This window comes from Anomaloglossus baeobatrachus, chromosome 4 (assembly GCF_048569485.1).
Source record: "Anomaloglossus baeobatrachus isolate aAnoBae1 chromosome 4, aAnoBae1.hap1, whole genome shotgun sequence".
NCBI classification, from domain to species: domain Eukaryota; kingdom Metazoa; phylum Chordata; class Amphibia; order Anura; family Aromobatidae; genus Anomaloglossus; species Anomaloglossus baeobatrachus.
The window spans coordinates 674,381,286-674,408,916 of NC_134356.1; the positions used below are offsets into that span (position 1 = coordinate 674,381,286).

The 27,631-nt window shown below is 52.4% G+C and overlaps 1 protein-coding gene across 1 annotated transcript; it reads left to right on the forward strand.

The window, feature by feature from the left end:
- The first annotated feature begins 329 nt into the window (after positions 1-329).
- MBLAC1 (metallo-beta-lactamase domain containing 1) lies at positions 330-5,618 on the forward strand. Its single transcript, XM_075346674.1, has 2 exons — positions 330-390; positions 4,334-5,618. Exons 1-2 carry the CDS (start codon positions 385-387, stop codon positions 5,093-5,095), a joined length of 768 nt encoding a protein of 255 aa, XP_075202789.1. The 5' UTR covers positions 330-384; the 3' UTR covers positions 5,096-5,618.
- The last annotated feature ends 22,013 nt before the right edge of the window (positions 5,619-27,631 follow it).

Consider the following 27,631-nt stretch of genomic DNA (forward strand, 5'->3'; position numbering starts at 1 on the left):
TCCAGGACCTGGGAAAGGCGTCGGCAGCTTTCCGCATGCGCAGTAAAACGGCGATGGAAGGATGGATTTGACGCATGCGCAGAATATTACTCTAAATGCCTGTGCTGCCACTCTCTTATACGTCAAATATTAAAATCATATGTACATAACTGACAAGGAAGTTTACACAGAAGATCGGCCGACCAATCCAATCTGTATAATTCATTGTTTTTCAATAAGTAACTACCAAGGAGGAGTGTGGGAGTTGTGGTTCTAGGTTGATTGGACACGCCTCTCCGGATTCTTATTGGCTGAGAGGATGACTGGGGTGTGATGGATGGGTGCGGGAACCAATCAGGATCTTCCAGATGGCAGCGCTCCCGGCTCAAAGATACCAGCCTCAGAATGCAGGTGGGAAACGTGCGGGTTAAAAAAAGGCCTGAGGAGGAGGAGGGACCGTCACCAGGGGGAGATGGAGACCGGCGGGGCAAAGAGGCCGGAGGAGGAGGGACCAGGGGGAGATGGAGACCGGCGGGGCAAAGAGGCCGGAGGAGGAGGGACCAGGGGGAGATGGAGACCGGCGGGGCAAAGAGGCCGGAGGAGGAGGGACCAGGGGGAGATGGAGACTGGCGGGGCAAAGAGGCCTGAGGAGGAGGAGGGACCAGGGGGGGATGGAGACCGGCGGGGCAAAGAGGCCTGAGGAGGAGGGACCAGGGGGGATGGAGACTGGCGGGGCAAAGAGGCCTGAGGAGGAGGGACCAGGGGGGGATGGAGACCGGCGGGGCAAAGAGGCCGGAGGAGGAGGGACCAGGGGGAGATGGAGACTGGCGGGGCAAAGAGGCCTGAGGAGGAGGAGGGACCAGGGGGGGATGGAGACCGGCGGGGCAAAGAGGCCTGAGGAGGAGGGACCAGGGGGGATGGAGACTGGCGGGGCAAAGAGGCCTGAGGAGGAGGGACCAGGGGGGATGGAGACTGGCGGGGCAAAGAGGCCTGAGGAGGAGGGACCAGGGGGGGATGGAGACCGGCGGGGCAAAGAGGCCGGAGGAGGAGGGACCAGGGGGAGATGGAGACCGGCGGGGCAAAGAGGCCTGAGGAGGAGGGACCAGGGGGGGATGGAGACTGGCGGGGCAAAGAGGCCTGAGGAGGAGGGACCAGGGGGGATGGAGACTGGCGGGGCAAAGAGGCCTGAGGAGGAGGGACCAGGGGGGGATGGAGACCGGCGGGGCAAAGAGGCCTGAGGAGGAGGGACCAGGGGGGATGGAGACTGGCGGGGCAAAGAGGCCTGAGGAGGAGGGACCAGGGGGGATGGAGACTGGCGGGGCGAAGAGGCCTGAGGAGGAGGGACCAGGGGGGATGGAGACTGGCGGGGCAAAGAGGCCTGAGGAGGAGGAGGGACCAGAAGGAGATGGAGACCGGTGGGGCAAAGAGACCTGAGGAGGAGGAGGGACCAGGGGGGGATTGAGACCGGCGGGGCAAAGAGGCCAGAGGAGGAGGGACCAGGGGGAGATGGAGACCGGCGGGGCAAAGAGGCCAGAGGAGGAGGGACCAGGGGGAGATGGAGACTGGCGGGGCAAAGAGGCCAGAGGAGGGACCAGGGGGGGATGGAGACCGGTGGGGCAAAGAGGCCAGAGGAGGAGAGACCAGGGGGAGATGGAGACTGGCGGGGCAAAGAGGCCAGAGGAGGAGGGACCAGGGGGAGATGGAGACTGGCGGGGCAAAGAGGCCAGAGGAGGAGGGACCAGGGGGAGATGGAGACTGGCGGGGCAAAGAGGCCAGAGGAGGGACCAGGGGGAGATGGAGACCGGCGGGGCAAAGAGGCCTGAGGAGGAGGGACCAGGGGGGATGGAGACTGGCGGGGCAAAGAGGCCTGAGGAGGAGGAGGGACCAGAAGGAGATGGAGACCGGTGGGGCAAAGAGACCTGAGGAGGAGGGACCAGGGAGAGATGGAGGCCGGCGGGGCAAAGAGGCCAGAGGAGGAAGAGGGACCAGGGGGAGATGGAGATCAGCGGGGCAAAGAGGCCTGAGGAGGAAGAGGGACCAGGTGGAGATGGAAACCGGCGGGGGAAAGAGGCCAGAGGAGGAGGGACCAGGGGAAGATGGAGACCGGAGGGGCAAAGAGGCCTGAGGAGGAGGGACCAGGGGAAGATGGAGACCGGCGGGGCAAAGAGGCCAGAGGAGGGACCAGGGGGAGACAAGCGGGGCAAAGAGGCCTGAGGAGGAGGGACCAGGGGGAGATGGAGACCGGCGGGGCAAAGAGGCCTGAGGAGGAGGAGGAGGGACCAGGGGGAGATGGAGACCGGCGGGGCAAAGAGGCCTGAGGAGGAGGAGGGACCAGAGGGAAATGGAGACCGGCGGGGAAAAGAGGCCAGAGGAGGAGGGACCAGGGGGAGATGGAGACCGGAGGGGCAAAGTAGCCAGAGGAGGAGGGACCAGGGGGAGATGGAGACCGGCGGGGCAAAGAGGCCAAAGGAGGAGGAGGGACCAGGGGGAGACAAGCGGGGCAAAGAGGCCTGAGAAGGAGGAGGAGGGACCAGGGGGAGATGGAGACCGGCGGGGTAAAGAGGCCTGAGGAGGAGGAGGGACCAAAGGGAGACCAGCGGGGTATAGAAGCCTGATGGGGAGGGAGGAACCGGGGGTTAGATGGAGACCGGGAAAAGATGGAAGACCTACAGGGATGGAAGGGACTGGGTGGCAATGGCAACATGCCGCCTGACAACCTATGTAACAGACTGGTGTGCGGGGTGTGCGCCGTCTCTGGTTCTCTGCAGTTTTATTCAGATTTTTCATAAATACTAGAATTATAAGTTACAGTGCGGGGGCAGTGATTACTCATGCAGTTTACTGGGACGTCTCCTCCCTCTCTGTATCTACAGTTAAACCATTCGTTTCCCTCCGCCCTCTATAAAGACACATCTGCAGGTTTTTCCCTCCGCTCTCTATAAAGACACATCTGCAGGTTTTTCTCACTAACATGAAATCAGAATAAACCTTTCCCGTTTTAGGTCAAATAGGAACCAAAATTATTTCTATTTGCCAAATACCAGAATAATGAGAGAGAGAATGTGTTCAGGCATTTTTATTACTTTCTGAAAAGTCAAAAGTTCCCAAACACTAGCAGTACTATGCCTTTAAACAATATGGGACCGCCCATATGATGAGGTCATGTCTTTGGAAGCTTCTGATAAGTTTATTGGCAACATCTGAGTTAATTAGAGACACACATGTGGATGTATTGTAATGCACACCTGACCTGATACACGGCTTCTTTGTGTAGCATCATGGGAAAGTCAAAAGAAACCAGCCAAGATCTCAGGAAGAGAATTGTGGACTTGCATAAGTCTGGTTCATCCTTGGGTGCAATTTCCAGATACCTGAAGGAGCCTCGTTCATCTGTACAAACAATTATACTCAAGTACAAACAAGATGGGAATGTCCAGCCATCATACCGCTCAGGAAGGAAACTGGTTCTGTGTACCAGAGATGAGCGTGCTTTGGTCAGACATGTGCAGATCAACCCAAGAACAAAAGAAAAAGACCTTGTGAAGATGCTGGCGGAAGCTGGTAAGATTGTGTCATTATCCACAGTGATACGAGTCCTGTATTAACATGGGCTGAAAAACCACTCTGCCAGGAAGAAGCCATTACTCCAAAAGAAACAGAAAAAAGCCAGAATAATATTTGCACATGCACACAGAAACAAAGACCTTAATTTTTGGTGACATGTCCTGTGGTCTGCCAAAAGTAAAAATGAACTGTTTGGCCATAATGACCATTGTTATGTATGGAGGAAAAGGGAGAAACTTTGAAGCCTAAGAAACATCATCCCAACTGTGATGGGGGCGGCAGCATCAAGTAGGGTTGTTTTACTGCAGGAGGGACTGGTGCACTTCACAAAATAGTTGGCATCATGAGGAAAGAAGATTATGTGGCAATACTGAAGCAACGTCTCAAGACATCAGCCAGGAACTTAAAGCTTGGGCAGAAATGGGTCTTCCAAATGGACCTGACGCATACTGCCAAATTGGTTACAAAGTGGCCCAAGGAGAACAAAGTCAATGTTTTGGAGTGGCCATCACAAAGCCCTGATCTCAATCCTATTGAAAATTTCTTTATAGAGAGAGGAGGGAAAAACTTGCAGATGTGTCTGTATAGAGAGGGAGGGAAAAACCTACAGATGTGTCTTTATAGGGAGTGGAGGGAAAAACCTGCAGATGTGTCTGTATAGAGAGCGGAGGGAAAACCTGCAGCTGTGAGGGAGAGCGGAGGGAAACTGAGGGTTTCAACCGTATGCGACGTCTCCTCTCTCCTTCCTCTCTGCAGTATGTGACGTCTCCTCTTTCCTCCCTCTCCGCAGTACGTGACGTCTCCTCTCTCCACCCACCACATCCCTGGCACTCCTCACTCTGTGCACATCCTGCTGGAAGGTTACTGCAGGGACGTGGGCGCTGATCGTTTTCAGGCCGATGGTTCGGTCACCCTGGTCCGCGGTCCTCTGACTGTACTGGTGGACACTGCTGGTCCTTGGTCTCGAGACTTCATCCTGGACTCTCTGAGGGGCTGCGGGGTGCCCCCCGAGGATGTGACACACGTGATTTGCACGCATGGACATTCCGATCACGTGGGCAACCTGAACCTGTTCCCCAAGGCCGAGATCTTGGTGTCGTATGATCTGTGGCGCGACGGCTCCTACGTCTCCCACAACTTCCGCGGTGGAGAACCTTACCTCTTACCGGGAGGGGAAGGCCTAAAAGTTGTGGCCACCCCGGGGCACACAGGGAGCGACATCACCCTGCTGGTCCCGGGGACGTCGCTGGGCACAGTGGCAGTCGCCGGGGATGTGTTCGAAAGAGAAGGAGATGAAGACACCTGGAGGGAACTCAGCGAAAACCCAGAAATTCAGGAGAAAAGTCGGAGGAACCTTCTGGGCTTGGCCGACGTCATTGTGCCTGGACATGGGCCTCCATTTAGAATCATACGTGCCGGACAAGAGCCCACTATATCAAGAAGTCTGGTCTACAAGAAGGAGCAGAGAGCGGGGAAACTGCAGGTTCTACCCACGCCAGATTTACGGGATTGTGTCCGAAGGGATAACAGCGACCGTTCAGACCTCAGCTAGGTGGACACATTTGTGGTGGTGGTTAGAAATCTTCTCAACATCACATTCACAACAGTCATTCAGTTTACACAAAAATAAGGTGCCGGGATTGTGGGATGTCACCCATTACACATGGAACCAGTGACATCATCAAGGGTGACCTCATACCCCGGAGTCAGTGACCTCATCAAGGATGATCTCACACAGGATAAATTGACCTCAATGGTGACCTCATACCCAGGAGCTAGTAACCTCATCAAAGGTGACCTCATACACAGGCACCAGTGACATCATCAAGAGTGTCCTCCATGTCCCAGATCTGGTGACCTCCATGGCCTGAAGCCGGTGGTCTCATCGTGGGAGCTGCTGTAATGCCTGTGTACTGGACTATCTCCATGGTTGTATGGAGTTGCAGGTTCCGTTATTCTTCGTTCCTGTGATTCTGTTGTGAATTTTTTGTACTGTTTTTCATTTCTTCATTGTTGTTTTCCATTTTTGCTGAATATTACTAACGCTGTGTAAATAAAGTGACGTGTTATGTGGCTTCGTTAGTTCTATATTCTTATTAATGATGGTGAGGCTTGACTGTTGCACCTCCATTACCTAGCCCACCAGGGAAGTTGAAATTAACATCTCCGCTACCATAGGAGATGCTGCAATGAAATTCTCCACTACCACAGACCACTGTGATAGCTGGAAGGAAAACCTCCACTACTCTAGATTCCCAGAGAAGCTTGAATAAAAACCTCTGCCAAATTCTAGACCACCAAAGATACACTGTCCACTTTCCCTGACCACCAGAGATGCACTGTCCACTCTCCCTGACCACCAGAGATGCACTGTCCACTCTCCCTGACCACCAGAGATGCACTGCCCACTCTCCCTGACCACCAGAGATGCACTGTCCACTCTCCCCCTCCACCAGAGATGCACTGTCCACTCTCCCCCTCCACCAGAGATGCACTGTCCACGCTCCCTGACCACCAGAGATGCCCTGTCCACTTTCCCTGACCACCAAAGATGCCCTGTCCACTCTCCCTGACCACCAGAGATGCCCTGTCCACTCTCCCTGACCACCAGAGATGCCCTGTCCACTCTCCCTGACCACCAGAGAGTCCCTGTCCACTCTCCCTGACCACCAGAGATGCACTGTCCACTCTCCCTGACCACCAGAGATGCACTGTCCACTCTGCCTGACCACCAGGGATGCACTGTCCACTCTCCCTGACCACCAGAGATGCACTGTCCACTCTCCCTGACCACCAGAGATGCACTGTCCACTCTCCCTGACCACCAGGGATGCACTGTCCACTCTCCCTGTCCACCAGATCAGTTAGCTCCTTCTTCCCTTGTTTCTTCCAGAGCCATTTGGCCCCTCAGAGCCGTCTATTGACTTTCGTCTCATCGCTCCAAATCACCCGTTTCCAAATCTTCTACTTTTTGTACTTTTCTGCAAAGTTGAGCTGACTCTTCTAATGATGATATTGAAGTTAAGGCTTCTTCACCTTTTTTCGGGCCACCATTCCAGACTTGTGTAATGTGCGTCACTCGGGGCTTCATGGGCATCTGTGATCTCACTATTATGAAGCATACGACCCGCCTCCTCTGCCGGGTGTCTCCAGAACTGATAGACCTTGTGATTAGCTGACTTGTTGACTCCGATATTTTGCCTGGACGTCACTTCTTGGTTTTTGGGTGAATGGGCGGACTTCTTTTCATATTCTTCCACCTGTCATGGCCTCAGATGATGCAGTTTGGCAATTTTCTTGGCCGAGAGACCACTATTGATGAGCTGGATGATGATGCTTCTCTTTTTGAGGGAAATCTTCTTCATGGTGGCTCCTTGATTAAAACCTGTGACCTTTCACTTGGGAATCAACCTAATAATACACTGAGTTACTAGGGCATGTGAGAACGGGTTGTAATTTGTAGTATATGAGAAAAAAAATGTTTCAAACAGCAGGAGCAAAATAGTAATGCAATGACCTGACAAGAATCTCCATAACTAATCATATACTGCATAGCTCCAAGTCACATTTATGTAGGAGATAGCCAAGATGATTGACTATAAAATAGTCGTCTCAGGCTCAAAGATGTAGAGGATGGTGAGATATGGAGCCTGAAAGTCAAAAGGTAAAAAGTCACTGTATATCATATACCTAATTTAATATGTGCAAGGTGTGCGGTAAGGGACGAGAAGTGGACATGCTGCTGATGGTACATGCAGAGGTCGAAGGCGTGGGCCCGGTGAAACTGCGCCTGCTGCGGGAGCACAAGAAACATCCTCATCCAAGAGACCTGGCTTCCTATGCCAGTGTGCAGGGGGCATGGGACACCAATCTTTCAGCCATGACAGTGCAAATAGGTGGTTGTTTGGATAGCAGGTAATTCTTCCAGTCTGTTTCCCACCACCACCCTATCTTCCACACTGTCCAGTCTTACTGGCCAAGAGTCTGGATCACATAATCCTCTCCCTGCCCCTCCTTCCTTTGACCAGAAGACAAGTGATCCCACACTCAGACACTCCAAGGAGCTCTTTACATTTATTGATTCTGGCATTTTACCGTGCATGTTTCAAGAAGAGATTGTGTGTGGTGATGCCCAAATATTTGAGCAGCCACAGCCAGAAGACGTCGAAGGTGGCGAACGACAATTAGTGTTTCAAGAGGTGGATGATGATGAGACACAGTTGCCAACAAGTCATATTGAGTCTACAAGTCAGGAGGAGGATCAGAGTGTGGAAGTGGAAGACGTGGTGGACGATGAAGTCAGTGACCCAACCTTGGAAGGTGGCCTGTAAAGCAAGGACAGCAATGCAGAGGGGAGGGATTCACAGCACTGCAACAGGCAACAAGAGGCAATGCGGTGACCAGAAAGATAAGGCAGACACATGTTCCCCAGAGCATCCACATGCAGCAAGTTGCCAGGAAAATGATTAGGTGTTCCCTAGTCTGGCACGCTTTTTTCGTGAAAGTGAAGACGATAAAAGAATGGTCATTTTCAACCTGTGCCGTACAAAAGTCAGCAGGGGCCAGACCACTGCCAGTCTGAGCACCACCAGCACAGCAAGCACAGGCACATGTCATCCAAGCACCCAGCTAGGTGGGCCAAACAATTAGGTCCACAATCATTGTCTGCGGGTCACCCAACTGCCTCTTCTCGTGCTAAATGCAGGTCAAACCCTTGTCAAGGATGCAGGCGCGGATGCCTCCCACCCTGAACCTGTCATTGCCCATTCACAACCACCACCAGCAACCTTGTCCACTTCCCTGTCCCCGTGCAGCGTTCAGTTGTCTCTATTCCAGGCCTTGGAATGCCAGTTGAAATACGCAGCCACCCATCCATAGGCCCAAACAATAAACGGGCACATTTCCAGACTACTTGTCTTGGATATGTTGCATTTTAGGCTTGTGGACACTGGGGCTGTCTGCAATCTCGTGCCGGTGGCCATCCCTTGGTACTCGGTCCCCAGCCGCCACAATTTTTCTCGGTGTGCCGTCCCGGACTTACACAAACACGTCCCATAACATCACCCGTGCCCTAACCGATGCAGTTTCTAGGAAGGTCCATTTAACCACGAACATGTGGACAAGTACATGTGGCCACTGACGCTACATTTCCCTTCACATTGGTTGAACCTTCTGGAGACTGGGACCAAGTCGGACCCAGGAATGAATTGCGGGCCCTAGTTTCATCAGGGTTTCCTCCACTTCCTATTCCAGTTCCCGCCATATCTGCTGCGGCAGCTTCCCTTTCTCCAGTCCTTCTAATTTTAGTCTGCGGTTCCTTCAGAGTGGTCCCACTCATCTAGGTCCCCCGTCCGTTTGGACCCTGAGGCTTCGTGGTTTTGGGGGTTAGGAGGCCCTTGCACCTAGGCCAGCATCCTTCTCTCCTCGTCAAACCTTCCCCCCCATATCTTTTACTCTACAAAATGGCCACCACCCTACCCTTTTACGCCTTCCTCAGGCCCACTCATATCCCTTCCATAGCTAAATTAAGCAGCTGTAGTACGTTAACCGGCCACTAGATGTCACCATACTTATAATAAAACATATCTTCACTCTGCTCTGTGCTAAAAACCTATGTCTAATCTAACACCTGCCCAGCTATTACACTCTGCTCTTACATTGCTCACATTACCTTAGCACAATTTTCGTCATGAAGCATGACACACTTTCCATAGACCTACACTTCACATTGCAGAGACTCTGCCACCTCCTGCATAGTCATACATGATGGGGAAATATGGTGAGAGATGGCCTAGATATTAAGGGGTGGAAGAGGCTTTTTTTCCACTCTTTATAATTTAACCTACATACAAGTCATTATACAAGAAAGAATGTTTAACTTTTTAAAGTAAGTAAAGTGGAATAAAACAATAAACCCTTCCTATATGCCTTTAATCCAAAACAGTCCCTGCTCCAGCACCTATCCCTACACTGACTGTGGGTAACAGCAGTTTTACTAAAGACAGGACAGTAATTATCCTGGAAAAGGACTTTTTTTGTTTTTGTTTTTAGGTCGCAGCAGCAGTATACCTATAGAAGGACTGTAAGGCAATAAACCCTGCCTACATGCCTCTAATCCAAAACTATCCCTGCTATCCTTACACTGGGTGGAGGTAACATCGGTTTTACTAGAGAAAGGACAGTAATTATCCTGGAAAAGGACTTTTTTTTGTTTTTAGGTTACAGCAGTATACCTATAGAAAGACTGTAAGGCAATCAACCCTGCCTACATGCCTCTAATCCAAATGTATTCCTGCTATCTCTACACTGGATGCAGGTAACAATGGTTTTACTATAGAAAGGACAATAATTATCCCGAAAAAAGGACTTTTTTTGTTATTAGCTTACAGCAGCAGTATACTTATAGAAGGACTATAAGGCAATAAACCCTGCCTATATTTGTGCTGTAATCTATGCCCACCTTCCTATATAAACTCTCCCACAATTGCTACCAGAGGACAGTGTGCTGAGAATTGCGGCCTCGGGTCTTGTATAGACCCAATGACACAATGCGGCTGGCCAATCACAATAATGTCAGTAGCCAACATGGGGAAGGCAATTCCTGCATGTTGATTGGCTGCTTATATGCCACAAAACCTGCAGGGTGGGGTCTCGAACCTGGTGTCCAAGCACCTGCAATACACTCTACTAATAGGTTTCCTTCTTGCTAAACTCTCTCCTCTCCAATCCATCCTGAATGCAGCTGCCAGGATCATATTTCTGTCCAGCCACTACACTGATGCCTCCAACTTGTGCCAGCCATTGCACTGGTTGCCCATCCATTTTTGTCTAGCAGCTACATTGATGCCTCCACCTTGTTCCAGTCATTTCACTGGTTACCCATCTGCTATAGAGTACAATATAAACTTATCACTCTCACCCACAAACCTGAATGCAGCAGCCAGAATCATATTTCTGTCCAGCTACTACACCAGTGCCTCCATCCTGTCCCAGTGATTGCACTGATTGCCCATCCGCTATAACAATACAAATGTATCACTCTCACCCACAAACCTGAATGCAGCAGCAAGGATCATATCTCTGTCCAGCCACTACATCGATGCCTCTACTCTGTGCCAGTCATTGCACTGGTTACCCATCCACTACAGAGTACAAAATTAACTTATCACTCTCACCCAAAAACCTGAAAGCAGCAACAAGGATCATATCTCTGTCCAGCTGTTACATTGATGCCTCTATTCTGTGCCAGTCATTTAACTGGTTACCCATCTGCTATAGAGTTACAATATAAACTTATCACTCTTACTCACAAACTTTAATACAGCAACAAGGATCATAACTCTGTCCACCTGCTACAACAATGCCTCTACTGTGTGCCAGTCATTGCACTGGTTAGGTTACCCATCCACTACAGAGTACAAAATTAACTTATCACTCTCACCCAAAAACCTGAATGCAGCAACAAGGATCATATCTCTGTCCAGCTGTTACATTGATGCCTCTATTCTTCTGTGCCAGTCATTGCACTGGTAACCCATCTGCTATAGATTACAATATAAACTTATCACTCTCAGGCACAAACTTCGATACAGCAACAAGGATCATAACTCTGTCCGGCTGTTACATCAATGCCTCTACTCTGTGCCAGTCATTGCATTGGTTGCTCATCCACTATAGAGTACAATATAAACTTATCACTCTTGCCCACAAGCTTGAATGCAGCAGCAAGGATCATATTTGTGTCCAGCTGCTACACTGATACCTCCATCCTGTGTCATTCATTGCACTGGTTGCCCATCAGCTACAGAATACAATATAAACTTATCAATCACTCTCACCCACAAACCTGAATGCAGCAGCCAGGATCATATTTGTGTCCAGCTATTACACCAGTGCCTCCACCCTGTGCCAGTCATTGCACTGGTTGCCCATTCACAATAGGATACAATATAAATGATCAATCTCACCTACAAAACTCTCCACAATTTTGCACCTCCCTAATTCTCTTCCCTCATCTCTGTCTATCAACCTATCTGTGCCATTTGTGACCCAAGACTAACATCCTCAAGAATCCGAAACTCCCAGACTTCTCTCGTGCTGCTCTTGATCTCTGCAATGCAGCTCGATCCGGTATATACACTATGATGGAATCCACTGATTGAGAATGGTCAGTGTATTGAAGGACTTTCTGTACAAGACTCATTCTTGAAGTGAAGGAAGGGGGGGGGGGGGGGTTGGACTAAACTGGACGGCCGATTTTATTACTTTGTGCATTGTTGGATGTATCTCTTGGTGATGAGCATCATGGAAAATTCTGTCCATGTTTTATCTTTTGTGAGGAATCAATAAACCAATAATCCGCGTCTGTTGGAATCTGTGACATCATGGTTATAGATCCGGGCTGGAGACGCTTCCTCTTACTATGCCGTCCTCCTGTGCATGTCTTCACGGGCAGAGTACAGAGGGGGATGGGTGCCGCTATCAGAGGGTGCCCTCAACTTATCTGTCACCGATATCATCAGAGCATCTTATCAGCTGTATAAATATGGCAGCCGCTTCCTGCTATAGCAGGTGTGTGACCTCCGCACAGACACATGGAGTTATACATTACTCATTGACAGGCCAGGAGCGGGGGAGGGGAGCTGACAACCGCTCTGTGCAAATATCTGACCTCGAATCACCAACAGTGTATGACCCATGGTGTAGTGTACAGGCCGGAGTGTGAGTATTATACAGTGTATGACCCATGGTGTAGTGTACAGGCCGGAGTGTGAGTATTACAGTGTATGACCCATGGTGTAGTGTACAGGCCGGAGTGTGGGTATTACAGTGTATGACCCATGGTGTAGTGTACAGGCCGGAGTGTGAGTATTATAGTGTATGACCCATGGTGTAGTGTACAGGCCGGAGTGTGAGTATTACAGTGTATGACCCATGGTGTAGTGTACAGGCCGGAGTGTGAGTATTACAGTGTATGACCAATGGTGTAGTGTACAGGCCGGAGTGTGAGTGTTACAGTGTATGACCCATGGTGTAGTGTACAGGCCGGACTGTGAGTATTACAGTGTATGACCCATGGTGTTGTGTACAGGCCGGACTGTGAGTATTACAGTGTATGACCCATGGTGTAGTGTACAGGCCGGAGTGTGAGTATTACAGTGTATGACCCATGGTGTAGTGTACAGGCCGGAGTGTGAGTATTACACTGTATGACCCATGGTGTAGTGTACAGGCCGGAGTGTGAGTATTACAGTGTATGACCCATGGTGTAGTGTACAGGCCGGAGTGTGAGTATTGCAGTGTATGACCCATGGTGTAGTGTACAGGCCGAAGTGTGAGTATTACACTGTATGACCCATGGTGTAGTGTACAGGCCGGAGTGTGAGTATTACAGTGTATGACCCATGGTGTAGTGTACAGGCCGCAGTGTGAGTATTACACTGTATGACCCATGGTGTAGTGTACAGGCCGGAGTGTGAGTATTACAGTGTATGACCAATGGTGTAGTGTACAGGCCGGAGTGTGAGTATTACAGTGTATGACCAATGGTGTAGTGTACAGGCCGGAGTGTGAGTATTACAGTGTATGACCAATGGTGTAGTATACAGGCCGGAGTGTGAGTATTGCAGTGTATGACCCATGATGTAGTGTACAGGCTGGAGTGTGAGTATTACAGTGTATGACCAATGGTGTAGTGTACAGGCCGGAGTGTGAGTATTACAGTGTATGACCCATGGTGTAGTGTACAGGCTGGAGTGTGAGTATTACAGTGTATGACCCATGGTGTAGTGTACAGGCCGGAGTGTGAGTATTACAGTGTATGACCAATGGTGTAGTGTACAGGCCGCAGTGTGAGTATTACACTGTATGACCCATGGTGTAGTGTACAGGCCAGAGTGTGAGTATTGCAGTGTATGACCCATGGTGTAGTGTACAGGCCGGAGTGTGAGTATTGCAGTGTATGACCCATGGTGTAGTGTACAGGCCGGAGTGTGAGTATTGCAGTGTATGACTCATGGTGTAGTGTACAGGCCGCAGTGTGAGTATTACAGTGTATGACCCATGGTGTAGTGTACAGGCCGGAGTGTGAGTATTACAGTGTATGACCCATGGTGTAGTGTACAGGCCGGAGTGTGAGTATTACAGTGTATGACCAATGGTGTAGTGTACAGGCCGCAGTGTGAGTATTACACTGTATGACCCATGGTGTAGTGTACAGGCCAGAGTGTGAGTATTGCAGTGTATGACCCATGGTGTAGTGTACAGGCCGGAGTGTGAGTATTGCAGTGTATGACCCATGGTGTAGTGTACAGGCCGGAGTGTGAGTATTACAGTGTGTGACCCATGGTGTAGTGTACAGGCCGCAGTGTGGGTATTGCAGTGTATGACCCATGGTGTAGTGTACAGGCCAGAGTGTGAGTATTACACTGTATGACCAATGGTGTAGTGTACAGGCCGCAGTGTGGGTATTACAGTGTATGACCCATGGTGTAGTGTACAGGCCGCAGTGTGGGTATTACAGTGTATGACCCATGGTGTAGTGTACAGGCCGGAGTGTGGGTATTACAGTGTATGACCAATGGTGTAGTGTACAGGCCGCAGTGTGGGTATTACAGTGTATGACCCATGGTGTAGTGTACAGGCCGGAGTGTGAGTATTACAGTGTATGACCCATGGTGTAGTGTACAGGCCGGAGTGTGAGTATTACAGTGTATGACCCATGGTGTAGTTTACAGGCCGGAGTGTGAGTATTACAGTGTATGACCCATGGTGTAGTGTACAGGCCGCAGTGTGAGTATTACACTGTATGACCCATGGTGTAGTGTACAGGCCAGAGTGTGAGTATTGCAGTGTATGACCCATGGTGTAGTGTACAGGCCGGAGTGTGAGTATTGCAGTGTATGACCCATGGTGTAGTGTACAGGCCGGAGTGTGAGTATTGCAGTGTATGACTCATGGTGTAGTGTACAGGCCGCAGTGTGAGTATTACAGCGTATGACCCATGGTGTAGTGTACAGGCCGGAGTGTGAGTATTACAGTGTATGACCCATGGTGTAGTGTACAGGCCGGAGTGTGAGTATTACAGTGTATGACCCATGGTGTAGTGTACAGGCCGCAGTGTGAGTATTACACTGTATGACCCATGGTGTAGTGTACAGGCCAGAGTGTGAGTATTGCAGTGTATGACCCATGGTGTAGTGTACAGGCCAGAGTGTGAGTATTGCAGTGTATGACCCATGGTGTAGTGTACAGGCCGGAGTGTGAGTATTGCAGTGTATGACCCATGGTGTAGTGTACAGGCCGCAGTGTGAGTATTACAGTGTATGACCCATGGTGTAGTGTACAGGCCGGAGTGTGAGTATTACAGTGTATGACCCATGGTGTAGTGTACAGGCCGGAGTGTGAGTATTACAGTGTATGACCCATGGTGTAGTGTACAGGCCGCAGTGTGAGTATTGCAGTGTATGACCCATGGTGTAGTGTACAGGCCGGAGTGTGAGTATTGCAGTGTATGACCCATGGTGTAGTGTACAGGCCAGAGTGTGAGTATTGCAGTGTATGACCCATGGTGTAGTGTACAGGCCGCAGTGTGAGTATTACAGTGTATGAGCCATGGTGTAGTGTACAGGCCAGAGTGTGAGTATTGCAGTGTATGACCCATGGTGTACTGTACAGGCCAGAGTGTGAGTATTGCAGTGTATGACGCATGGTGTAGTGTACAGGCCGGAGTGTGAGTATTGCAGTGTATGACCCATGGTGTAGTGTACAGGCCGGAGTGTGAGTATTGCAGTGTATGACCCATGGTGTAGTGTACAGGCCAGAGTGTGAGTATTGCAGTGTATGACCCATGGTGTAGTGTACAGGCCGGAATGTGAGTATTGCAGTGTATGACCCATGGTGTAGTGTACAGGCCGGAGTGTGAGTATTGCAGTGTATGACCCATGGTGTAGTGTACAGGCCAGAGTGTGAGTATTGCAGTGTATGACCCATGGTGTAGTGTACAGGCCGGAATGTGAGTATTGCAGTGTATGACCCATGGTGTAGTGTACAGGCCAGAGTGTGAGTATTACACTGTATGACCCATGGTGTAGTGTACAGGCCAGAGTGTGAGTATTGCAGTGTATGACCCATGGTGTAGTGTACAGGCCAGAGTGTGAGTATTGCAGTGTATGACCCATGGTGTAGTGTACAGGCCGCAGTGTGAGTATTACAGTGTATGACCCATGGTGTAGTGTACAGGCCGGAGTATGAGTATTACAGTGTATGACCCATGGTGTAGTGTACAGGCCGGAGTGTGAGTATTACAGTGTATGACCCATGGTGTAGTGTACAGGCCGGAGTGTGAGTATTGCAGTGTATGACCCATGGTGTAGTGTACAGGCTGGAGTGTGAGTATTACAGTGTATGACCCATGGTGTAGTGTACAGGCCGCAGTGTGAGTATTACAGTGTATGACCCATGGTGTAGTGTACAGGCCGGAGTGTGAGTATTGCAGTGTATGTGTGTCGCCCTGGGCAAGCCAGGGGACACAGGTCACACACCATCACACCCTACATCCCAGTTAGGAACACCAAAGCTGAACCAAAAATCCTTGTTGCCTTCCTCCAGAGGCTGATGATTCACACCAGGGGGTGGGCCAGGCGGTTGGCTCCGCCCGCCGAGGAGATCACAGCTCTGGAGGCGGGAAGAACCAGGCAGATAGAGTTTGGAGGAGGAAGTGGAAGGAGTGGAGGAGTAGCCCAGCCAGGGCTAAAGTAAACAGCCAAGTGAAAGTGAGGAAAGAAAAGTAGTAAAGAAGGAAAGCAAGAGTGGTGACAGAGAGAAAAGCCTGAAGTAGTCCAGCTGTGTGCAGGACAGGTCAGCAAGGTCAGCAACGGCGGTGACTGTCTGGAGGGGGACCGTTTGGAAGTTCCTGGAAGGACCCCGTAGGCTGTGTGCCCGGTGGTCTGGAGCAGTGTTCCGAAGGACAGTCAGCACCAGGGCAGGGCCCTCTCGGACCCCGGCAAGGCTTGGAGTCGCCATAAATTGCCGAATCCGTCAGTGAAGGGGACGTAGATCCCCCATCAACCAAGTCCCGAGTAAAGGCAACAGCCCAACCTGTACAACAGAGACACCGCCACCGCCAGGGCACCAGTTTCTGAGGGCCAGCGCCTGCGGGCAAAGTGTAGAGCTCCTTCGGCCCAGCTTGAAGCCGAGGAGCGGGTTACCGGTGGGGACCCATCGCAACCAACAAGTACACAAAGGTGCAAGGAAGAGGGACATCACCGTCACCTACTGGGAGAGCAATCGCAGCCGTCCGTGGGACCGTCTTGCCAGCCGTTTGGTTTACCGTACAAACTGTGTCAACGTCTCAGGCTGAGTGAGTACCACAGTGCCGCAAGGCACAGCGCTGCCCCCGCGTCCATGCGCCCACCAGGCCCTGCACCTCCCAAGCCATCACCGGGCCCTGGGATCACCAACCCCTACCCACGGAGGGGCAACACAACACCTGGCTGCTCCGCATCACCATCCCCGGGATCCCCGCACCGAGCAGCGGTGGTGAAATCACCACAACCGTGGGTGGCGTCACGGACAATAAACAATCCCCACACCGAACAACCCCCTTTCACTCACGGGCGAGGAGTGCCGCTCGAGAAACCCCCCCGGGATCCGGCCTACCGCTCGAGCCACCACTGAGCAGCAGCTGCCGGACCCGAGCAGAAGGGGTGAGCGTAGTGTGCTGACACCCTCCTCCCCGCCCGCGACAACTTGGCGTCACGAACAGGATCTTACCGCTCTGCCGTCAGGTAGAGGTGCGCCTTGTTACCGCCGGAGATATCCGGCAGGAAAATTTCAGAAGCCGCCATCTTTGGCGCGAAAAGTTCCCGCTCGAGCGTCTTCTCGAGTAGTAGAGGCGCGAAGGCCAAAACCCCGCCCCGGGAAAGGAGGGGCCGGAAAGAGCTAAGGGGGACGGAAACAAGATGTCTGCGCCCGACGGAGCCGCTGGAGGAGCGGTGGTCGCAGCCGCAGCGGCACCCGCGGATGGGAATGGACCTGCCCAGGTCCCGGCCGTACCGGCGGGAGGTGCCGCGGCCCCCGCGCTCGCTCAGGTCATGCCGTTCTCCTTGCCCTATGCGCCCGGAGCTGCCTGGCTACCGCAGTATGACAGGAAACCGGATGCCCTACAGGCCTTCCGGAAAAAGCTTAACCCGTTGCTAGAGCTGTACCCCCTGACGGATAAGCAACGTGCAGCGATAGTGCTAGGCCAGTTAACCGGTGCGGCGGAGCAGGAAGCGGAGACCTGGGCCGAGGGGGACCGGCTCTCTGTAGCCACCATCTTTGAGAAGCTACAGACTGCCTTCGAGACCCGGACTGAAGCTGAGCTGAGGATGCAGTTTTACCAGTGCCGGCAACGAGCTGGGGATAGCATTCGGGACTATGCTCTATGTCTGCAGACCGCCCTCCGCACGCTGAAGCGGGAGAACCCTATTAATGAGGCGGATAGCAACAAGATGTTAGTGGAGCAATTTGCGCAGGGGATGAGGTCCCCTGAGGATCGTAAACAACTCCGGCTGTGGGCCCTGGAACACCCTGATGTGGACTTTGCTGTGTTAAAAGAGCGGGCCATTAAAGCACTACAGCCCCCAGCAGCCGAAGTTCTGGAACCCGCCCCGTGGCCCGTCGAGACGGCTCCCTTTGTGGCAGCCTCAGCCAAACCAACATCTCCAACATCTGCAGCCCCGAGCAGCACAGTGGAAGAACTGGCAGCCCAGGTCCGTCGCATGGACGGAGACCTTGCCAAAATCCTGGCTGCACTACAACCTCTGACCAGACCTCAGCCTCCAGCACAGATACAGCTTGCTGACAGTCCCGAGGATGTTCCCTGGATGCAGCGGAAAAGTGTTAACAACCCGCGAAGCAGACCCCCAATCTGCTACAAGTGCCGTAAGCCGGGTGATTACTTCCGACAGTGCCCGTTAAACGAGCAACCCCTGGGGCCCCGGGCCAATCCTCAGGAGTAGAACATCGTGGCCCCCCGGACTGGCGGGACCGATATATCGGGGCCCGCACTATCATCCCCGTGGCTGTGGACGGCATACCAGTGATGGCTCTCTTGGACACTGGATCACAGGTAACTACCATACCGTACACGTTGTACCAGCGGTATTGGGCCGTAGACGAGCTGGCGCCCCCAGACAATAGTATAATGCTGATTGCCGCTAATGGACTTCCATTGACTGTGCCCCCTAGGAGTGAGATGATGATCTGGTGTAGGGCAGCAGTAGGGCCTCAGGGGCGTGACTACCCTGCGATGATGGAGCCCATGCCTTCCGAGCACTGGCCCACTGTAATGGCCGCCCGAGGGGTGGTGGATGTGAAGAAAGGGAGAGTGCCTGTGAGAGTGCTGAACTGTGGAGAGGAAGAGGTCAGGCTTCCCCGGTATGCCACCATTGCCAAGCTGCTCACCCTGGACCCTCACACTATCCATGAAGCTAGTCCATCCACACTCCCACCTACCACCAACACTTCCCCACCCCAGGGGGAGACAAAGGAGTGGCATCAACAGCTACATGTAGGCACTGATAATACCCCTACACATCACAGGGCAGGGGTATACAGGGTGGTGCAGGAGTATGAACAGGTTTTTAGTAAGCACCCCCTAGACTTTGGGCAGATTAAGGGGGTCCAACATCACATCCCCACCGGTGAACATCCCCCTATCAAAGAGAGGTATAGACCTATTCCCCCTGCACATTACCAGTGTGCCAAGGATATGTTGAGGAATATGAAGGAGGCAGGGGTTATTCGGGACAGCTGTAGTCCCTGGGCCGCTCCGTTGGTACTGGTCAAGAAGAAGGATGGTACCATGCGGATGTGTGTGGACTACCGGAAGATCAACCAGATAACCCATAAAGACGCCTATCCATTACCTCGTATTGAAGAGTCTTTGGCCGCACTGAGAACTGCAAACTACTTCTCGACCCTTGACCTCACCAGCGGATACTGGCAAGTGGCCGTGGCCCCAGAGGACCGGGAGAAGACCGCCTTCACCACCCCGATGGGGCTCTGCGAATTCAATAGCATGCCGTTTGGGCTGTGCAATGCCCCCGGAACCTTTCAACGGCTGATGGAGTGCTGTCTGGGACATCTAAACTTCGAGACCGTCCTGTTGTACTTGGATGATGTGATTGTTTATTCCCAGACGTATGAGGCCCATCTGGAGCACCTGGCCGAGGTGTTCGCGTCCCTTGCCAAGTACGGGATGAAGTTGAAGCCCTCTAAATGCCACCTGCTGAAACCCCGGGTGCAGTATCTAGGGCATGTGGTGAGTGCGGATGGTGTCGCCCCCGACCCTGAGAAGATTACTGCCATCCAGAGCTGGCCGAGACCAACTACAGTGAGGGAAGTAAGGCAGTTTCTGGGTCTGGTGGGGTACTATCGGCGCTTTATAAAGGGGTACACGAAGATGGCTGCCCCCATGCAAGACCTCCTCGTGGGACAGACCAAAGGTGGTAGACCCATTGGAGCCCCACTGTCGTGGGAGGACAAGCATGAAGAGTCCTTTTGCCAATTGAAGGCGGCCTTGACCGGAGAAGAGGTCCTGGCGTACCCTGATTATGGGCGCCCGTTCATCCTTCACACGGACGCCAGTAACGTGGGGCTAGGAGCGGTCCTATCCCAGGTCCAGGATGGAAAGGAGAAGGTGATTGCCTATGCTAGCCGAAAACTCCGGCCGACCGAAAGGAACCCTGAGAACTACAGCTCCTTCAAGCTCGAGCTATTGGCGTTGGTGTGGGCCATCACGGAGCAGTTCCGCCACTACTTGGCGGCAGCAACATTCACCGCGTTTACGGACAACAATCCGCTGACTCACCTGAACACGGCCAAGTTGGGCGCGCTGGAGCAGCGGTGGGTAGCCCGGCTAGCCAACTATGACTTCACCATAAAGTACCGAGCCGGTCGCGTCAACATCAATGCGGATGCACTCTCCCGAATCCCCCATTTGTCAGAAGAGGGGTGCGAGGATGACGACCTCGAGGAGATTGAGTTGCCTGCGTTTCACCAGCCGCCTACTGAGAGGGTACAAGTACATCAGCAACGAGTGGATCTGGACCCACGGCCCAGTCAAGAGTGGCAGGAAGCTCAGGACCAAGCGCCGGCTGTTCACCTTGTCAAGACTCTGGTGGAACAAGGTGCTATGGGAATAGACCCTGCCGCTCCAGCCGAAGCCCAACGCTTGTGGAAGGAACGGAAACGGCTTTACCTACACCAGGGGAGGCTGTACCGTGAGCTGATCAACCCGAAGACCCATGAGAAAATATGCCAGTTGGTCATTCCTCAAGCTGACGTCGCCACTGTCCTGCGGGCATACCATGATGGTACTGGCCACTTCGGGTGGAAGAAGCTGGAGATGCTGTTGAGGGAGCGGTGCTATTGGAGTGGGATGCGTGAATCGGTGGAAGCCTGGTTCCGAGAGTGCGGTCCTTGTACGCTAAGGAGAAAGGACGAGACTAGCCAGAGGGCACCCTTACATCCAATAGTCACCCATCAGCCGCTGGAATTGGTCGCCCTAGACCATGTCAAGCTCACCCCTAGCCGAAGTGGGTACACCTATGCATTGACCATTGTAGACCACTACTCAAGATTTATGGTGGTAGTCCCCGTTAAGGACCTGACTGGTCGAACCGCTGCTCGAGCGTTCCAGGCTTATTTTTGCCGACCCCATGGGTACCCTGAAAAGGTGCTGACTGACCAGGGCCCGGCCTTTGAAGCAGAGGTGTTCCACGAATTCTGCCAGTTGTATGGCTGCAAGAAAATCCGGACCACTCCGTACCACGCCCAAACCAATGGCATGTGCGAGAAAATGAACCACTTGGTCCTGGGGCTTCTCAAGACGCTACCACTGGAAGAACGGAACCTGTGGCCGGAAAAGTTACCCGACCTGGTCGACATGTACAATAATATCCCCTCTAGCTCGACGAAGTGCACCCCAGCGTATCTGATGAGGGCTCGGCCTGGCCGCCTGCCGGTGGATCTGGAGATGGGGTTGGAGGCCCCCGAAGCACTCCCTTCGACGGTGGAGTGGGAAAGTCGGAGGAGAGCACAATACCGGCAAATCCAGGAGTATGTGGAGAAAAACCTCAGTCGAAGTCGAGAACAGCAGGAGCACCGGTTCAATCAGAAGGCGTCCGCGGGTCCTTTCCAGCCAGGAGATGTAGTGCTGAAACGGAAGAGGAAAACCCACAAGCTGGATGATCAGTGGGAGCAAGTCCCTTACGTCATACAACCCACAGAATGGGAAGATGGGAAGGCCTACCAGATCAGTCGTGACCAAGGGGGCACCCTGGCCACAGTTTCCCGGGACCATCTAAAAAGGTGCCCTCCAGCGTTGAAGGCAGAGGCTGAAGTACCGGTTTCTCCACCAGCGGAGAAGGCAGCAGAGGTAATCCACACGGTAATGGGTGACTTCCCAGCAAACTGGCCTACACAGAACGGCGCGGTGATTCTTCCAGTGATACTGTTCCCACAACCCGTGGATGAAGAAGTAGTGGAAGCGGTTAACCGTGAGCCAGAACCAGTGCCAGTGCCCAGGGATGAACCTGCATCCAGCTCCCCTACGCCCCCGCCTGCTCCACACTATAGCCGGGAGGAGGAACCGATTGTTCCCTCTACCCCACTGTCTAGCACCACTGACACCGGGCCCCGAAGGTCCACCCGTTCCAACCTAGGTAGACCTCCACTTAGGTACAGGGAGACCGTTCTGTGAGTAAAAGGGGTCAGGGAATGCAAAGAGTGCTTGTTTGTTTGAAAAGTTTGAAAGTTCTGCCAATGAAGAAAATGATTACCGAAGAAGTTACCTGATTGCTTTTGTGATTGAACCGGCTGGAGCCGGCACCGTTGTCCCCGTGGGGACCGTTTACAAAGTTTTGCATGGAGGACTATCCATGGACAAGCCCGTGAACTTGCAGGGCAACCACAGACGTTAGTGGCTTGTAAATATGTTGTTTACCGTTACCGTTTTCCGCAGGCCGCCTCCGGAGAGGCAGATTGGAGGGAGGGCCCTGAGCAGAGCAGGCTAGGGCCCAGCCACCAAAGGAACCGGTGGCTACCCTCTGGAGGGAAAGGACAGATCCCGCTCGGGTACCGTGTGCTGGACTGTGGGTCAAGGGGTGCTGCCTGGGCTTTAGGGGCAGCATCAGGGCCAGGTTACTTGGAAGGGAGAGAGCGGAAACCGTAACCGTAAACCGTTATGCAACGTTAAAGTGAAATGTGCCTCCCGTTTTGGGAAGAGTTATTAAAAAATGTACATATGTTGAATTACCATGTTATCTTTTACAAAAAATAAAACCGGTGTTGGACGGCAGCCCGCGGACGGTCTGCGTTTTGCTAAGGGGGAATGTGTCGCCCTGGGCAAGCCAGGGGACACAGGTCACACACCATCACACCCTACATCCCAGTTAGGAACACCAAAGCTGAACCAAAAATCCTTGTTGCCTTCCTCCAGAGGCTGATGATTCACACCAGGGGGTGGGCCAGGTGGTTGGCTCCGCCCACCGAGGAGATCACAGCTCTGGAGGCGGGAAGAACCAGGCAGATAGAGTTTGGAGGAGGAAGTGGAAGGAGTGGAGGAGTAGCCCAGCCAGGGCTAAAGTAAACAGCCAAGTGAAAGTGAGGAAAGAAAAGTAGTAAAGAAGGAAAGCAAGAGTGGTGACAGAGAGAAAAGCCTGAAGTAGTCCAGCTGTGTGCAGGACAGGTCAGCAAGGTCAGCAACGGCGGTGACTGTCTGGAGGGGGACCATTTGGAAGTTCCTGGAAGGACCCCGTAGGCTGTGTGCCCGGTGGTCTGGAGCAGTGTTCCGAAGGACAGTCAGCACCAGGGCAGGGGCCTCTCGGACCCCGGCAAGGCTTGGAGTCGCCATAAATTGCCGAATCCGTCAGTGAAGGGGACGCAGATCCCCCAACAACCAAGTCCCGAGTAAAGGCAACAGCCCAACCTGTACAACAGAGACACCGCCACCGCCAGGGCACCAGTTTCTGAGGGCCAGCGCCTGCGGGCAAAGAGTAGAGCTCCTCCGGCCCAGCTTGAAGCCGGGGAGCGGGTTACCGGTGGGGACCCATCGCAACCAACAAGTACACCAAGGTGCAAGGAAGAGGGACATCACCGTCACCTACTGGGAGAGCAATCGCAGCCGTCCGTGGGACCGTCTTACCAGCCGTTTGGTTTACCGTACAAACTGTGTCAACGTCTCAGGCTGAGTGAGTACCACAGTGCCGCAAGGCACAGCGCTGCCCCCGCGTCCCTGCGCCCACCGGGCCCTGCACCTCTCAAGCCATCACCGGGCCCCGGGATCACCAACCCCTACCCACGGAGGGGCAACACAACACCTAGCTGCTCCGCATCACCATCCCCGGGGTCCCCGTATTGAGCAGCGGTGGTGAAATCACCACAACCGTGGGTGGCGTCACGGACAATAAACAATCCCCACACCCAACAACCCCCCTTTTCACTCACGGGCGAGGAGTGCCGCTCGAGAAACCCCCGGGATCCGGCCCACAGCTCGAGCCACCACTGAGCAGCGGCGGCCGCCGGACCCGAGCAGAAGGGGTGAGCGCGGTGTGCTGACACCCTCCTCTCCGCCCGCGACATATGACCCATGGTGTAGTGTACAGGCCAGAGTGTGAGTATTGCAGTGTATGACCCATGGTGTAGTGTACAGGCCGGAGTGTGAGTATTGCAGTGTATGACCCATGGTGTAGTGTACAGGCTGGAGTGTGAGTATTGCAGTGTATGACCCATGGTGTAGTGTACAGGCCGGAGTGTGAGTATTACAGTGTATGACCCATGGTGTAGTATACAGGCCAGAGTGTGAGTATTGCAGTGTATGACCCATGGTGTAGTGTACAGGCCGCAGTGTGAGTATTACAGTGTATGACCCATGGTGTAGTGTACAGGCCGGAGTGTGAGTATTACAGTGTATGACCAATGGTGTAGTGTACAGGCCGGAGTGTGAGTATTGCAGTGTATGACCCATGGTGTAGTGTACAGGCCGCAGTGTGAGTATTACACTGTATGACCCATGGTGTAGGGTACAGGCCGGAGTGTGAGTATTACACTGTATGACCCATGGTGTAGTGTACAGGCCGCAGTGTGAGTATTTTACACTGTATGACCCATGGTGTAGTGTACAGGCCGGAGTGTGAGTATTACAGTGTATGACCCATGGTGTAGTGTACAGGCCGGAGTGTGAGTATTACACTGTATGACCCATGGTGTAGTGTACAGGCCGCAGTGTGAGTATTGCAGTGTATGACCCATGGTGTAGTGTACAGGCCGCAGTGTGAGTATTACACTGTATGACCCATGGTGTAGTGTACAGGCCAGAGTGTGAGTATTACAGTGTATGACCCATGGTGTAGTGTACAGGCCGAAGTGTGAGTATTACACTGTATGACCCATGGTGTAGTGTACAGGCCGCAGTGTGAGTATTACAGTGTATGACCCATGGTGTAGTGTACAGGCCGGAGTGTGAGTTTTACAGTGTATGACCCATGGTGTAGTGTACAGGCCGGAGTGTGAGTATTACAGTGTATGACCCATGGTGTAGTGTACAGGCCGCAGTGTGAGTATTACACTGTATGACCCATGGTGTAGTGTACAGGCCGCAGTGTGAGTATTACACTGTATGACCCATGGTGTAGTGTACAGGCCAGAGTGTGAGTATTGCAGTGTATGACCCATGGTGTAGTGTACAGGCCGCAGTGTGAGTATTACAGTGTATGACCCATGGTGTAGTGTACAGGCCGGAGTGTGAGTATTACAGTGTATGACCCATGGTGTAGTGTACAGGCCAGAGTGTGAGTATTGCAGTGTATGACCCATGGTGTAGTGTACAGGCCGGAGTGTGAGTATTACACTGTATGACCCATGGTGTAGTGTACAGGCCGGAGTGTGAGTATTACAGTGTATGACCCATGGTGTAGTGTACAGGCTGCAGTGTGAGTATTACAGTGTATGACCAATGGTGTAGTGTACAGGCCGGAGTGTGAGTATTACAGTGTATGACCCATGGTGTAGTGTACAGACCGGAGTGTGAGTATTACAGTGTATGACCCATGGTGTAGTGTACAGGCCGGAGTGTGAGTATTACAGTGTATGACCCATGGTGTAGTGTACAGGCCGGAGTGTGAGTATTACAGTGTATGACCCATGGTGTAGTGTACAGGCCGGAGTGTGAGTATTGCAGTGTATGACCCATGGTGTAGTGTACAGGCCGGAGTGTGAGTATTACAGTGTATGACCCATGGTGTAGTGTACAGGCCAGAGTGTGAGTATTGCAGTGTATGACCCATGGTGTAGTGTACAGGCCGGAGTGTGAGTATTGCAGTGTATGACCCATGGTGTAGTGTACAGGCCGGAGTGTGAGTATTACAGTGTATGACCCATGGTGTAGTGTACAGGCTGTAGTGTGAGTATTGCAGTGTATGACCCATGGTGTAGTGTACAGGCCGGTGTGTGAGTATTACAGTGTATGACCCATGGTGTAGTGTACAGGCCGCAGTGTGAGTATTACAGTGTATGACCCATGGTGTAGTGTACAGGCCGGAGTGTGAGTATTACAGTGTATGACCCATGGTGTAGTGTACAGGCCAGAGTGTGAGTATTACAGTGTATGACCCATGGTGCAGTGTACAGACCGGAGTGTGAGTATTGCAGTGTATGACCCATGGTGTAGTGTACAGGCCGGAGTGTGAGTATTACAGTGTATGACCCATGGTGTAGTGTACAGGCCGGAGTGTGAGTATTATACAGTGTATGACCCATGGTGTAGTGTACAGGCCGCAGTGTGAGTATTACAGTGTATGCCCCATGGTGTAGTGTACAGGCCGGAGTGTGAGTATTACAGTGTATGACCCATGGTGTACTGTACAGGCCAGAGTGTGAGTATTACAGTGTATGACCCATGGTGTAGTGTACAGGCCGGAGTGTGAGTATTACAGTGTATGCCCCATGGTGTAGTGTACAGGCCGGAGTGTGAGTATTACAGTGTATGCCCCATGGTGTAGTGTACAGGCCGGAGTGTGAGTATTGCAGTGTATGACCCATGGTGTAGTGTACAGGCCGGAGTGTGAGTATTACAGTGTATGACCCATGGTGTAGTGTACAGGCCAGAGTGTGAGTATTACAGTGTATGACCCATGGTGTAGTGTACAGGCCGGAGTGTGAGTATTGCAGTGTATGACCCATGGTGTAGTGTACAGGCCGGTGTGTGAGTATTACAGTGTATGACCCATGGTGTAGTGTACAGGCCGGAGTGTGAGTATTACAGTGTATGACCCATGGTGTAGTGTACAGGCCAGAGTGTGAGTATTACAGTGTATGACCCATGGTGTACTGTACAGGCCAGAGTGTGAGTATTACAGTGTATGACCCATGGTGTAGTGTACAGGCCGCAGTGTGAGTATTACAGTGTATGACCCATGGTGTAGTGTACAGGCCAGAGTGTGAGTATTACAGTGTATGACCCATGGTGTACTGTACAGGCCAGAGTGTGAGTATTACAGTGTATGACCCATGGTGTAGTGTACAGGCTGGAGTGTGAGTATTACAGTGTATGACCCATGGTGTAGTGTACAGGCCGGAGTGTGAGTATTACAGTGTATGACCCATGGTGTAGTGTACAGGCCGGAGTGTGAGTATTACAGTGTATGACCCATGGTGTAGTGTACAGGCCGGAGTGTGAGTATTACAGTGTATGACCCATGGTGTAGTGTACAGGCCAGAGTGTGAGTATTACAGTGTATGACCCATGGTGTAGTGTACAGGCCGCAGTGTGAGTATTGCAGTGTATGACCCATGGTGTACTGTACAGGCCAGAGTGTGAGTATTACAGTGTATGACCCATGGTGTAGTGTACAGGCTGCAGTGTGAGTATTGCAGTGTATGACCCCTGTAGTGGAGGAGTTCACGGTTTATTGCTTGTTTGATGTGTTTATGGCTGAGATAACGCAGTATCAGCAGCAGTCAGTGACAGGCACCAACATCATCTGCGTCCCATAAAGGCAGTAAGTGTAGGATATATCCCCCGGCCGGGGCTCACCCCCTGTCC